This window comes from Mustelus asterias, chromosome 23, assembly GCF_964213995.1.
Source record: "Mustelus asterias chromosome 23, sMusAst1.hap1.1, whole genome shotgun sequence".
In the NCBI taxonomy this organism is placed as follows: Eukaryota; Metazoa; Chordata; class Chondrichthyes; order Carcharhiniformes; family Triakidae; genus Mustelus; species Mustelus asterias.
This window is the reverse complement of record NC_135823.1, coordinates 24,315,478-24,331,234: the sequence shown is the minus strand read 5'-3', so window position 1 is coordinate 24,331,234 and position 15,757 is coordinate 24,315,478. Positions and strand designations below refer to the sequence as shown.

The window sequence follows — 15,757 nt, the reverse complement described above, 5'->3', positions numbered from 1 at the left end:
TTCCCCCAGGTAGGCTGTCCCCCCCGACAGCACTCAAACAGGAGTACTTATTGTTAAGGGGCACAGCCACTGGGGTACTCTCTCGTACCTGACCTTTCCCCTTCCCCTTCCCCTTCCTAACCATGACCCACTTGTCTGCCTCCCGTAGCCCGGTGTGACCACCTGCCTGTAACTCCTCTCTATCACCTCCTCATTCTCCCTGACCAGACGAAGGTCATCGAGCTGCAACTCCAGTTCCCTAACGCGGTCCCTTAGGAGCTGCAGCTCGACGCACCTGGCGCAGATATGGACGTCCGGGAGGCTAGGTATTAGGATATCCTGCCGAACTTTGCCACATTGTGTTTTTGTTGTATCCATCAGTGCTTGGTATGTCAATTAAATACAGAATAGCTTTACAGAACTTAAGTTACAGAAAATACACAAAGGCTGGAATTTTCCAGCTGTTCCCACAAGCAGGAGCTTTGGGTCCCACCAATGGTGAACCCCTGCTGTGGGCTCCCTAACAGCGGGGAGCGCAAACAACAGGAAACTCTGTTTACAGCAGCAGGAACAGAAGATCCCACCGCCAGCCAATAATGGGCTACCTCCGCCTCCCCTAACATGCCGCGGGGGATACGAAAATTCCCACCCAACGTCTTTAAAATATATGTAAGTCGATGCTTGAAAAGTGATTGTGCTAAATACAAAACAATGTTCCACTAACATTAAAATTAAAAGCATAATTACAAAAACTAATTTCAGAACTTAATTCTAAACTTACAAAATCAACGATAGTTACATACTGAGAAAGAAAGACTTCTTTTAAACACGTTGAACTGCACTAATTTAATGCACAAGGCTGAATGTTTTAACACTTTTTCTTTGCATAATAGATCTTTGCATTTAGAGAATATAGCTGATAATTTAATTGCTGGGAGAGTGGATGGTTCCATACAGCAATTATTCAACCTTGAAGTCTTTCATCACTGGCTTAAGGGCCATATGTTTTTTCTCCCTTATCAGTTGTGTGTGTGATGCTAAGACCAAGTCATGTGATGAGCTAATGTCCCAGAAATGAGCATAAAATCATATTGGGTTGACTGTTTAATTTGACGAATGCCATAACTAATTAATGAACCAATTGTAATTATCAAATTGGGCAGTACAGTGACTAGCACTGCTGCCTCAAAGCGCCAGGGACCCAGGTTCAATTCCGGCCTTGTTCACTGTCTGTGTGGAGTTTGCACATTCTCCCCGTGTCTGCATGGGTTTTCACCGGGTGCTCCAGTTTCTTCCCACAGTCCAAAGATGTGCAGGTTAGGTTGATTGGCTATGCTAAATTGATCCTAGTGTCAGGGTCACTAGCAGGGTAAATATGTGGGGTTACAGGAATCAGGCATGGGTGATTGTGGTTGGTGCAGACTCGATGGGCCAAATGGCCTCCTGCACTGTAGGTATTCTAAACTTTCCTACAATAATTGTGTGAAAGTGGAAGTAAATTGCTAATATAAAACAATGCAATCCTAGTAATGTTGGTCTAGGCAAATCTGGTAACAAATTTGAGTGTATTGTCCCACAAGGGTGTAAGACATGTCCTGCTGTGTCTTAAGTGGCTAACTGTTCTAATAATTATACTTTCAAGGTGAATTGATTACATTGGATATTCAGCCCAGTAATAGGCCATTTGGCCCAACCAGTCTATGCTGTTGTTTATGTGCCACTCAAGCCTAAATCTATCAGCATTGTCCTTTATTCCCTTCCCTCTAATGCTTGTCCAGCCTCTCCTTAAATGCATTTTTTGAAATTCAGTCGTGGGACATGGGCGTCGCTGGCTGGCCAGCATTTATAGCCCATCCCTAATTGCGCTTGAAAAGGTGGTGGTGAGCTGCCTCCTTGAATCACTGCAGTCCAAGTGCTGTGGGTTGACCCACAATGCCGTTAGGGAGGGAATTCCAGGATTTTGACTCAGCAACTGCGAAGGAACGGCGATATTTTTCCAAGTCAGGATGGTGAGTGGCTTGGAGGGAAACCTGCAGGTGGTGGTGTTCCCATGTATCTGCTGCCCTTGTCCTTCTAGATGGAAGTGGTTGTGAGTTTATAAGGTGTTGTCTAAGGATCTTTGGTGAATTGCTGCAGTGCATCTTGTCGATAGTACACACCGCTGCTACTGAACGTCGAAGGTGGAGGGAGTGGATGTTTGTGGATGTGGTGCCAATGAAACGAGCTGCTTTGTCCTGGATGGTGTTGAGCTTCTTGAGTGTTGTTGGAGCTGCACCATCCGGGCAAGTGGGGAGTATTCCATCACACTCCTGACTTGTGCCTTGTAAGTGGTGCAGAGGCTTTTTGGAGTCAGGAGGCGAGTTACTTGCTGCAGTATTCCTAGCCTCTGACCTGCTCTTGTAGCCACTGTTTATGTGACGAGTCCAGTTGAGTTTCTGGTCAGTGGTAACCCCAAGGATGTTGACAGTGGGGGATTCAGTGATGGCAACACCATTGAATGTCAAGGGGCGGTGGTTAGAGTGTTTCTCACTGATGACGGTCATTGCCTGGCATTTGTGTAGCGTGAATGTTGTTTGCCACTTGCCAGCCCAAGCCTGGATATTGTCCAGATCTTGTTGCATTTGAATATGGACTGCGTTTATATCAGACCAGGGGTCACACGTGGCCCAGCTGAATTCTGACTGTGACCCATGAGATACCTTGACCATTGCCCTCACACAGGGTTGCCAGATCCTTCTTGTTTGTGTCTGCATGGTTTTTTCCTGTTGACATGAGTAATGTGAAATTCACAGAAAGCAAGGGCACATGTAGTGAGGTGTGTGCTGATTCCAAGCAACATTGACAGAGAGAGTCGTGCAACCTCTGTGTACAATCAAAGCATTATTTTTTGTTTTTACCATTTGAAGTTGAGGACAGTTCTATTAAGATATGAATGATGAAACAGTCAGCATGCTTTTAATCTATTCAGTCTTATTCGTGGGGTCATGGTTCATGAACAAGCCCATCTTCAATGTTGCGACCCACTGATTTGAAGGAGGGCCATTCATGCAGCCCACTCACTAGCCTAGGTTGCCCATCACTGATCGATACTATTTGCTTCAATCACTCGCTGTGGTAACATGTTCAACATTCTCACCCTTCTCTGTGTAAATAAGTTTCTTCTCAATTCCCTGTTGAAGTGGTTTGTACAATTTTAATGTACCAGTCTCCCTTCTCTAAGGAAGTGATTGTCGGCTTTTAAAGTGTCAACACGTAATTACTGAGATACTGGCTGTGGGCAGCTGCAGCATCTGATGTCTGATTGCAATCTGGTGCTGTTGACGTGGGCTGCTGCACCCAAATGTCCTGTTCACACAACACTGAGCTGCTGCGACAGTGATGGCCTTGTCACCTCCACAACACTGTTGCTTCGAGACTGGCTGATTCCAGTTTCAATAGCAATGGTTCAAAAACAAATAGATTTTTGTTTCCCTTTCCTCCCTCCAGCAAACATTTTGGCACATCAGTGTGAAGTTGTGTGGCATGAAGTTGTGCCCTGCAACTCACTTCCTGTAGAGACAAGATGGACAGGAAAATATGGAGGGACTATTATCAGCCTCTGCTTCTTAGGGTGCCGGAGGTCAGCATTCGTTTGAGTGTTACACATTAATTTGTTGACTTGCGTCCTAAAATTTGATTGATGTCTCTCTAGCAATAGTAACAGGAGGTTCTGTTTAAATTATTGAGAACATGGTGGTGGTGTCGACTCATTATTCTGCTCCTTCTCTTGTCCCTCTGACATCTCATTCTGAAAAAGCAGGAGGGAGAAGCAGGATGTTACCAAGGCATATCAAGATGGAGAAAGGAAATCAGATGAACAGAGGGAAAAATGGCCTCAAAGCTGAAGGGAGCTGAATGATGGGTGACATTTTCTGGGCAGATGGTCTTGGGGCAAAGGTGGAGAGGAGGTGTGTGGTGGATGGTAGGGTGGGTGAAAGCACATGTGGGACACAAAAACACTAGTATAGGCCATTTGGACCAGAAGATCTGTCCCTGTGTTGTCGGTTCAATAAGGTAACACATGTGGTTGAGAGGTATGGGTTTAAAAGCTCAGCTTGGGGTCAGAGAAGCTTGTGAACAGATTGGTTCAACCCACAGCAGTGGCTGGGGATGGGGGAATTAAATTGGTAGCAAAGATCGGTTGTTTGTGACTGTTTAACTGGAGGAAATTGTGACTCATCCGAGGCTGAATATTAAGGCAGGCAGTCTGATCACTCAGGCAGTGGAAGAGTTGAAAGAGGAGGTGGAGAGAGAGCTGGGTGTTAACCTGCAATTCAAACCAGAATTCCAGCAGGGTCAAATACTGCAAGCTTCCAGCTAACATTGCTGGAGACTGACTTCGAACGACATATACATCTAGTATGCAGGATTGGATTTAAAAGTCCACATTTGTTTGAAACACAATTTTTGTAACATGTCTATTGTGCATCCAAGTCTGTCCTTGCATCTGTAAAGTTATTTTTCTTTTTAAAATATGTTCCTTGCTTTTAATTCACATCTCTCTCCTTACTGGATTGTAAGTTTTCTTTCGTTTTTCCTCCTGTTAGATATTTCTTTCAACAGTAAATGTTTATTTTACCATAGACTCTATAGCAGAGTTTTACTATTTGTTTCCTAGGTTCTTGCAGCTATATATGTCACAAAATGACAAATGGAGCTGGCGAGTTTGCTTGTAGCTATAATTTACCTTATTAACTGTGAACTGTTTCTGTTTATAAAGTGGAAGCAGTTCGGAGTTAGTTGTTCCCAAGTCCATTAAATGGTCTCTTTTTTAGTGCACCAATCATTAGTGAACAAGAGCAGTCCAATCATGGTAATCCTTTGAAGGAAGATGGTGCCTTATTCGAGGGTAAATCTTGCAGATTTTGTTGAATGAAGTAAAATCAGAATGATGACACAAATTTTGCACTGAAAACAGAAAATGACACTTGGTAGGTTACTCAACATCTGTGGGGAGAGAGAGAGACACATTTTCAGGTGCTTGACCTTTCATCAGAATTATGTGCGATCATTGACCTGAAGCATTAACTCCTCTCTCCACAGATGCTGCCTGACCTGAGTATTTCCAGAGTTTTCTGTTTTAAATTTCGAATTTCCCACACCCTCCGGATTTACATGGAACTGCCTGAGCCAACAGGAACCACAACGCAGATATGCCACGTTTACTCAATCCAGCCACAGTGCAAACCTTACCTCGGCTTCCTCAGCACCTCAGAGCCAGCAGATCTGGTGACCCATTGACAGTAAAATAAATGGCCTCCTGGCTGCTACTTCCGTGTGAAAGAACCATCATACCAAAGAGAAAGATGACCATTCATTCCGAGATTGCTAAAAATACATTTTTTGTGCGCACCACATTTTCTTCTGCTTCCCATGGGATAGATAACATGTCTTGAAAAACGGCAGGCATATTATTAAACATAGTTAGCATTATATATCTTGTGTTTAACTGGATGTATGCTTTGGAGGCTAACCAACCTTATCAAGATTGTGCTATTTTCACTTTGAGGGTAATAAACATGCAGCTGATAAGTGTCTTGTATTTAACAGGAATTTAGAGTGAAACAAAAACATTTTTATGAAATATTTCTCCAGAGCTGTACTCTTATGCTCTTATTTTAGTGTGTGCCATTATGAAATGATGTAATACTCTCTGATTCCGTAAGTCAGAAAAACACAACATTTATTGGCACCTCAGGACATCACAGAGTGCTTTACAACCAATGAAGTACTTTAGAAGTGGTGTCATTATTGTAATGCAGGGAAGCAAGGCAGTCCATTTGTGCGTGGCAAGTTCCAACTGACAGCAGCGAGATAATCCAATCTTTGGCGCTGGTTGGAGGATGAATGTTTTCTGGGAGACTGGGAGAACTTCCCTGCTGCACTTCTGTATGGGACATCGGATTCTTTGCAATACCTGAACAAAGTAGACCAGGCATTGATCTAACATCTCATCTGAAAGCTGGCACCTGTGACAATGAAACACTCCTCTGATCATTCACCTATTTATGGGACCTTGCTTGCTGCATACAACTTTGCTGCCTTGTTCACTCTATTGTAACAGTGAATGCACCTCAAAGTACTTAATTGGCTGTTAAATACTTTGGAGCATCCTGAGCTGGTGGAATGCACTGTAGGAGTGCAAGTTTATCCTCCCTTTCTATCGATTGGTCTTTCTATCTAATTTAATGCAAATCTCATGACATCTGTATAAACTGACCCCATCAGGTGAGACTAGGATTAGGTTTGGTTGTGATGTCTCTTAGAATCTCTTTCTTCTGACACTGACTGGCTGGTTGTACCCACAATGATGCCTTTAGCAGTGTAGGTGAAAGCAGCTAGCAATGTTAGCTCAGAGAAAACCCAATGTGAAGCTTTGAGCAGGCGGGTATTTTGACCTTCTGACCTGGCTGTCTCATCGACTCGTTGCTTGTGCATTCAGTCTGGGAAACTGCTACAATAATCTCGAATGTATTGTCGATACCTTATTACTGTCACCATCGATAATGACCTCAATTTTTTGACAGGAAGATGATGAGAGACTCATCAGAGAGATTCAAAATGAAGCTGAAAATGAACAAAAGAAAAGGATTGGAGGTAAGTCACCTTATTAAACAGTTACAATTTATAGAGATTTCAGAACACAAACTTGGTCCAATTGCTGCTAATGTTACTCCTCCACACAAGCATCCTCCCACCCTACCACATCTCACCTTGTCAGCATAACCTATTCTTTTTCCCCTCGAGCTGTTTTTTTGGGTTGTATTTATTCTTGGTTAAATTTGATGTTGCAGTAGCTATGACAGTAGCATTACAGCAGATTCGTAGGCATTTGAAGCATATAAGGTTCCCTGACATTTTGTGGTTATCCCTCTGGCCAGTCTCTCCATTTGTTCAGCTTCTGAGAAACGCAAATAGGTTTAATTCACTGACCAAGCAAAGTATCTAAACATGAAGCGTCACCAGTTTCATTATTACTAATAAACTCACTAAATCTTTGTTGATTTACCTTTACCTAAAGTTTAGACAGAATTTAACCTTTCCATCAACATGCCACTTCAACTAAATCCCTTTCAGCAAAGTAACCTGCATCCAGGGAATACACAGAAAATGCAGGGCTAAACAAAAGTTGTTTTCTTCACAGTTTCATGTAAAGAAGTGGTACACCTAAAATTTGCATCTTTAGCAAGTAAATTCACTTTGCATCAACGCACCAGGTTTATTAACACTGCTGGCAAACTGTCTACTTCAAATAATATAATGAGCCCATAAGATGTTCCCATCTAATCAGTGCGGCTACCCTCTGCAAATCCAAATTTAACTGCTTCAGCTTTTTAGTCCATAATGCCAATAATTTGCAAGATGGTGGATTTTATCCTGTCATTTGGTGGATAGATGTTAATCAACCTGTTCTCAAGGACCACATTGTAGTCCCAAAATACTGTCCCAGTCTGATGTGACTTAGTCAAATGACTGTGTTGTATAAAAATGATATTTATTGTGGAAATCTAGCATCAGCGACTATATAGCTAATTATAACCCAAATTTTTAAGTGTTTTATTTGTAAATAAATTCATTAGTGGTATAAATGTCAGTCAGTGGGGTAAAGTGCTTCGTCTGTGAGATGTGGGAGATCTGAGGCTTCAAGTGTTCTGGACAACTACATCTGCAGGAAGTGCACCCAATTGCAGCTCCTCACAGACCACGTGGATCGGTTGGAGCAGCAGTTGGATGCACTTAGGAGCATGCAGGTGGCGGAAAGCATCATAGATAGGAGCTTTAGAGACGTCACACCCAAGGTGCGAGCAGATAGATAGGTGACCGCTCGAAAGAGCAGGCAGTCAATGCAGGAATCCCCTATGGCTCTCCCCCTCTCTAACAGATATACAGTTTTTGATACTGTTGGGGGGTTGCCTATCAGGGGAAAACAGCAGCAAACAGGACAGTGGCACCACGACTGGCTCTGTTTTCAGCAGGGAGGGTCAAGGCGCAGAAGAGCAATAGTTATAGGGGGCTCTATAGACAGGGGTGCAAATGGGCATTTCTGTGGCCAGGAAAGAGACTCCAGGATGGTATGTTGCCATACAGGATGTCTCTGAACAGGCATGGGACATTCTGAAAGGGGAGGGCGAACAGCCAGAGGTCGTGGTACACATTTGTACTAACAACATAGGCAGGAAGAGTGACAAGGTCCTGCCAGGGGAGTTCAGGGAGTTGCGTAGTAAGTTTAAAAAAGAGAACCCCTTGGGTTGTAATCTCAGGATTACTTCCTGTGCCATGTGCCAGTGAGGCTAGGAATAGGAAGGTGGTGCAGCTAAACACGTGGCTAAAGAGCTGGTGTAGCAGGGACGGGTTCAGATATCTTGATCATTGGAATCTCTTCCGGTACATGTGGGACCTGTACAAGAAGGACGGGTTACACCTAAACCGGAGGGGCACCAATATCCTGGCAGGTAGATTTGCTAGAGTCACTCGGAAGGGTTAAACTAGAGCAGTAGGTCAGTAGAAGAAATAACTGAGGGAGAGCTACAAACTAAGGCCAGTAAGATTAAGAGGAAAAGCATGGCAACACAGCAAGACTGGTGGTCTGAAGTGCATTTGTTTCAATGCGAGGAGCATAACAGGTAAAACAGATGAATTTAGAGCTTGGATTAGTACTTGGAATTATGTTGTTGTTGCTATTACAGAGATTTGGTTGAAAGATGGACAGGATTGGCAGCTAAACATTCCAGGATTTAGATGCTTCAGGCAGGATAGAGGGGATGTAAAAGGGAAGGGGGAATTGCATTGTTGGTTAAGGAGAATATCACAGCTGCACTGAGGGAGGACACCTCGTAGCAGGCAGCGAGGCAATAATGGCAGGGCTCAGGAACAGGAAGGGTGCAGTCACAATGTTGGGAGTTTATTACAGGCCTCCCAACAGCCAGTGGGAGATAGAGGAGCAGATATGCAGACAGATTTTGGAAAGATGAAAAAACAACAGGGTTGTTGTGGTGGGTGATTTTAACTTTCCCTATATTAAGTGGGACTCACTTATTGCTAGGGGCTTGGATGGGGCAGAATTTGTAAGGAGCGTCCAGGAGGGTTTCTTGAAACAGTATGTAAATAGCCCAACTCAGAAAGGAGCTATATTAGACCTGGTACTGGGGAATGAGCCCGGCCAGGTGATTGAAGTTTCAGTAGGAGAGCATTTCGGGAACAGTGATCGTAATTCCCTAAGTTTGAAAGTGCTTGTGGATAAGTACAAGAGTGGTCCTTGGGCAAAGGTGCTAAATTGGGGGAAGACAACAACATTAGGCAGGATCTGGAGAGTGTAGATTGGGGGCTGTTTGAGGGTAAATTAACATCTGACAGTTGATTGGAATTCAGGACCGTCATGTACCTGTGAGGATGAAGGATAATTGTGGCAAGTATCGGGAACCCTGGATAACGAGGGATATTATGAGCCTTGTCAAAAAGAAAAGGGAAGCGATCGTAAGGTCTAAAAGGCTTAGGACAGATGAAGCCCTTGAAGAATATAAAGAACATAGGAACTTAAGGAAAGAGTTAGGAGGGCTAAAAGGGGTCATGAAAAGTCCTTAGCAAACAGGATTAAGGAAAATCCTCAGGCATTTTATACGTATGTAAAGAGCAAGAGGGTAGCCAGGAAAAGGGTTGGTCCACTCAAGGACAGTGGAGGGAATCTATGCATGGAACCAGAGGAAATGGGTGAGATACTAAATGTATACTTTGCCTCAGTATTCACCAAAGTGAGAGACATGATGGATGAGGAGCCTAGGGTAGAGTGTATAGATATTCTGGGTCATGCCGATATCAAAAAGGTGGTGGTATTGGGCGTCTTAAAAAGCATTAAAGTAGATATGTCCCCAGGGTCTGATGGGATCTACCCCAGAATACTGAGGGAGGGAAGGACGGAAATTACTGGGGCCTTGACAGAAATCTTTGTATCCTCATTGGCTACGGGTGAAGTTCCAGAGGACTGGAGGATAGCCAATGTTGTTCCATTGTTTAAGAAGGGCAGCAGGGATATTCCAGGAAATTATAGGCCAGTGAGCCTTACGTCAGTGGTAGGGAAATTATTGGAAAAGATTCTTAGGGACAGGATTTACTCACATTTGGAAACAAATGGACTTATTAGTGACACATGTTTTGTGAAGGGGAGATCGTGCCTCACTAACTTGATCGAGTGAATAGGATTGTAAGAGGACACAGCAAGTTGGAGACTTGGGCGGAGAAATGGCAGATGGAGTTTAATCCGGACAGGTGTGAGATGATGCATTTTGGAAAACCCAATGCATGTAGGAATTCTGAAGTAAATGGTAGAACCCTTAGGAGTATTGACAGGCAGAGAGATCTGGGCGTACATGTCCACCGATCACTGAAAGTGGTAACACAGGTGGATGAGGTAGTCAAGAAAGCATACAGCATGTTTACCTTCATCGGTCGGGGCATTGAGAATACAAATTGACAGGTCATGCTGCAGCTGTACAGAACCTTAGTTAGGCCTCACTTAGAATATTGTGTAATTCTGGTCGCCACACTGCCAGAAGGATGTGGATGCTTTGGAGAGGGCACAGAAGAAGTTTACCAGGATGTTGCCTGGTCTGGAGGATATTAGCTATGCGGAGAGGTTCTCACTGGAACAAGGGCAGTTGGCGGGTGACCTGATAGAAGTTTACAAGATTGAGTGGCATGGACAGAGTGGATAGTCAGATGCTCTTTCCTAGGGTAGAAAAGTCAAGTACTGGGAAAATAGGTTTAAGGTGTGTGGGGAAAAGTTTAGAGGAGATGAGTGAGGCAAATCTTTTACACAGAGGGTGGTGAATGTCTGAAACGTGCTGCCCGGGGAGGTGGTGGGAGCCAGTACGATTGCGGTATTTAAGGGGCAACTAGACGAATACATGATTGGATGGGAATGGAAGGATACGGACTCCGTAAGTGCATACGGTTTTAGTTTAGGCAGGCATCAAGATCGGTGCAGGCTTGGGAGGCCGAAGGGCCTGTTCCTGTGCTGTATTGTTCTTTGATCATTTTTGATTTTGTATTGGTGAAAGGATGGACATTGCAATGCCATTATGTGATACCTTCCTGATACTAGCTACTGAAGATCATTGCAGGCGAGATGATTCCCCAAAGGCAATGAGGAAATATCAGAACGGTCACTCCCAAGTGCACTAGCTATGACAAAGTTTCTATTGCAGAGTTATGGGAGTTGGTCATTTATTCACCTCTTTGTGTGGGCAATGGTGCATATATTTGCCGCAGTACTCCAATTTGATTAAACATTAAAAGTTATGGCAAGATGGAGTTTTGCCTCTGAATTTTTTTAACTTGTGCTATGTTAGGGATAACTCCTGGAGTAGCTTGCCTGCAGATGCTCCCAACTCCAAATGGACAGTTTGTTTTGGCTCCCTGTCAGCATTCCAAAGGGACCATTCTCTGCCTCCAGAGATTCACTCCTCTATCTCCCCCAACTCCCCATCCACTTCCCTCGGCATCTTCCATTGCAATCGCAGAAGGTGCAACATCCGCCCCTTCTCCTCCTCCCTCCTCAGTGTCTTATGCCCCAGCAATTTACTACTTTCAATTTAGTGTCTTGTATTGGCTCACAGTGCGGTCTCCTCTGCAATGGGGAGACTAAAAGCAGGCTGGGTGAGCGCTTTGTGTAACACATTCACTCAGTCCACAAGCAAGACCCCAACCATCTGGTTGCCATTTAAATTCACCATTTTGCTCTCAAGTTTACATGTCTGTCCTCGGTCTGCTAGAATGTTCCAGTGAAGCCCAACACAATTTGAAGGAACAGCACCTACTTTTCCGATAAGGCACTTTACAACCTTCTGGATTCAATGTTGAGTTCAACAACTTGAGACCATGATCTCTTGTCTTCCATTTTGAACTTTAGTTTCTTTCCCCTGTCGCCGCCGCCCCCCCCACCCCACCCCCCGCACCCCACCCCACCCCCAACCAAGTGTCAGTCTGTACCTTGTTTTCATATTTTATATTTTTGCTTTCAGAGATTACCTTTATTCTGCTATTAATAGCTGCTACCACAGCTTGCTTTCTTTACTCTTACAATTTCCAATCCCTTTGCCTCTTATTTCATGACAGCTTTGTCATTTAATCCCCCACCCTCTCACCTATCCCTGACCTTCCCTTTAGCTCCATCTGATCCTCCCCCTTTTTCAACAGCATAAATCCCATCACATTTCTACCCCCCTCCAGTTTTGAAGAAGAGTCATACTGGTCTCAAAACATTAACTCTGTTTTTCTCTGCGCAGATGCTGCTGGACCTGTTGAGTTTTTCCAGCATTTTGTTTTTATTAATGTTTCAAACCCTGTCTCGAACCAATTTAGTTCATCATCTGTAAAGAAAAAGAGTCAGAGATTGCATGCTCAAACCCCACTTCAGAGATTTGAGTGCACAATCTAAATTGACACTTCAGTGCATTACTGAGAAGTGCTACACTGTCAGAAGTACCCTCTTTCAGGTAAGACACTAAACCAAGGCTCCATCTCCACTCTCATGTAGACAGTAAAGATTCCTTGGCACAAATTTGAAGAAGAGCAGGGGACTTCTGATATCCTGCCCAATATTTATCCCTCAACCAAAATCTAAAGCCACACGATCTGACCACAAAATTGCTGCTGGGGGAGGCTAATTGGCTGCCACGTTTTCTATAATGCAACAATCCTTCAGTATATACAACAATTCAGAAATAATTAGACTGATAGAATCCTGCAGAACAGAAGGAGACCACTCGGCCTATCATATCTATGCTGACTCTCTGAAAGCGCAATCCAATTAGTCCCAACCCCTTTTTCTTTCACCATAGCCCTATAAATGTTTCGCTTTAAGTATTTATCCAGTTGTCTTTTGAAAGTTACAATTGAATCTACTCCCACCACCCTTTCAGGCGCTGCATTCAGATCATCACAACTTGCTGTGTTTTTTAAATTCCTTTTGCCACCTCGGGTTCTTTTGTCAATCACCTTAAATCTGTTTTCTCAGGATAATGATTCCTTCTGCAAATGGAAGCATTAACTCGATTAATTCATTCCTGATTTTGCACACCTCTGTTAAATCTCCTAACCTTCTCTGCCCAAAGGAGAACAAGGAGAACTCAGTCTCTCCACATAACTGGAGCTCCTGCTCACTGATGCTAATCTAGTACATCTCTTCTGCACCCATGCCAAGGGCTTGACATTGTCCCTAAAGTGTGGCGCCAAGAATTGAACACAAATCTTGAGCTGAGGCTTAACCAATGTTTTATAAGACTAATGGAAATGACGGAGGCTTTGAGCAAGTATTTCATATGTGTCATAATGATCAAAGACAGTAAAATTGTTCCAAGAGTAGTAGAAAATCAACAGGGAGAGAGGAACTTAACACAATCAATATCATTAGAGAAAAGGTAATAGTAAAACTAATGGGACTAACGGTGAACTAGTCCCCTGGGCCTAATGGCCTGCACCCCAGAGTGTCAAGGTGATACTGGGTAGAATTTTCCAAATTCCCTCGACTCTGGAAAGGCCCCAAAGGATTGGAAAACTGCAAATTTAATGCTCTCATTCAAGAAAGGAGCGAAACTGAAAACAAGAAACCGTAGGCTAGTTTCTTTTCGTTATTCGTTGGATGTGGGTGTCACATGACTAGGTCAACACGTATTGCCCATCCCGAATTACACTTGAGAAGTTGGTGGTGAGCAACCTCCTTGAACCACTGCAGTTAGCCTGACATCTGCCATTGTGAAAGTGCTGGAATCCATTATTAAGGAAATAGTAGCAGGACATGAAAAAAATCATAGTACAGAGAGTCAACATGATTTTATGAAAGGAAAATTCATGCTTGACAAATTTATTAGGGTTCTTTGAGAATGTAACAAGCAGGGTGGATAAAGGGGAACCAGTACATATCGTGTATTAGGTTTCCAAAAAGCATTTGATAAAGTGCCAGAGAAAATGTTCCTGCACAAGATCAGAGTCGGAATGCTCACCAACGGCAAATAGAGTCGGATTAAATGGGTCATTTTCAGGTTGGAAAAATGCAGCTAGTGGGGTAGTACAGGGGATCAGTGTTGGACTCCAAATATTTACTGTCTATGTTAAGGACGTGGATGAAGGGGTCAAGTGTATTGTAGCAAATATAGGCAGGGATGCAAGTTGTATGGGGGACACAGATGGTTAAGTAAGTGACAAAGGTTTGAGAAAAATTGAAGTTGTCCACTTTGGTAAGAAGAATATAAAAGCAGTATATAATTTAATTGGAGAGAGACTACAGAATTCTGTGGTACAGAGGGATCTGGATGGTAGCATGCAGCTACAGCGAGTGATTAGGAATGTTGGCCTTTATTGCAAAGTGAATGAATCCTCCCATTAAAAAGACACAAGGAATTTTTTCTGAGGGCTGTTTAATCTCTCTCTCCTAGAGAACACTGGCAGCTGTGTCATTTAATATATTTGAGGATGAGTTAATGTGTAAGAGAGTCGAGGATAATGGAGGGCAGGCAGGAAAGTGGAGTTAAAACCGCAATCAGATTAGCAATTATCTTATTGAATGGCCTCCTCCTGTTTCTATTTCCTGTGTTCTTAAAATGCCTCTCCTTATTCTTCCACCAAAATGGATTACTTAACATTTGTGTGCACTAATCAGCACCTACCATGTGCCTGCCCGTTTCATTCATCTATCTTCTGTCCTCCTGATATGTTACTATTCTCCTCATTGGTGCTGCACTTCCAAGTTTTTTCGTTTGCTTTGACATTATGTGCTGTATTCCCAAGTTCCAGCCCTCGGTTCATATCGAAAGGAACAATGGTCCTAATGCTGACCCCTGGAAAGCACCACTGTATTCCTCTTTCCAGTCTGAAAAGCAATGATTTTGTATCCATGCTGCCACTGCTCCTTTTAATCTATAGGCTTTAACATTGCTGGCCAATCTATTAATGGTAAAGTTTTATTTTAGCGTCACAAGTAGGCTTACATTAACACTGCAGTGAAGTTAGTGAAACTTCATTGAATACTACTTGTCCATCAACCACTCTACTTTCATCAACCCCCTCCATCACTTCACCAAAGAGCTTGATTGAGTTTGTCAGTCATGATTTTGCCTTTAACAAATCCATGCTAACTTTCATTTATTAGCCCATACTTTCCAAATGACAATTAATTTTCTTCCTTAAAATTATCTGAAAGTTACCCTGACCTACCCAGTAGGCTGACTGGCTTGTAGTTGACAAGGTTATTCCCTTCCCCATTTGTAGACTACCTTTGTAATTTCTGTATCTGAATATGAATCTTACAGTTGTCATAAACTTTCTCTTAATGTCTTATTTTAACCTCTATCTTTAGTAATCCAGGGAACTGTCGCTTTGGGTGCCCCTTTCCACTCCATGGCAATATATCTACTTTGTACTCAAAACTTTGAAGGCCTCTTTGAAGGCCTCATTGTTCAGTTACTGCTTTGCCTTCAATTTATGATTCCAATCCACCTGGCCAGTTATCTTTTTCACTCACTGAAGTTAGTCATCCTCCAGTTCAGTTTTCTGGCACTTAATTATACCTTGTTCTTTTCATAACTATTCTAAACCTGGTGATATGATCACTGAAACATTGTCCACTTCTATTCTCAGAACAAGACCCAACACTGCTTTGTTCCTCACAGGGCTAGAAATGCACTGCCTGGTTACACTGCCTGGTTTACTACCCTATTCTATGTTAAGACAGCTCTCCATTCTCACC

General features: G+C 43.2%; 1 protein-coding gene across 2 annotated transcripts in view; it reads left to right on the top strand.

Annotated features, from left to right (window-relative positions):
- The window catches only part of rnf216 (ring finger protein 216), a 210,346-nt gene that overhangs the window by 192,146 nt on the left and 2,443 nt on the right, over nt 1-15,757 (top strand). For both annotated transcript variants that reach the window (XM_078240136.1, XM_078240137.1), the window contains exon 16: nt 6,546-6,615. In XM_078240136.1, coding sequence (XP_078096262.1) covers nt 6,546-6,615 — 70 coding nt within the window. The remainder of the gene's footprint in view (nt 1-6,545; nt 6,616-15,757) is intronic.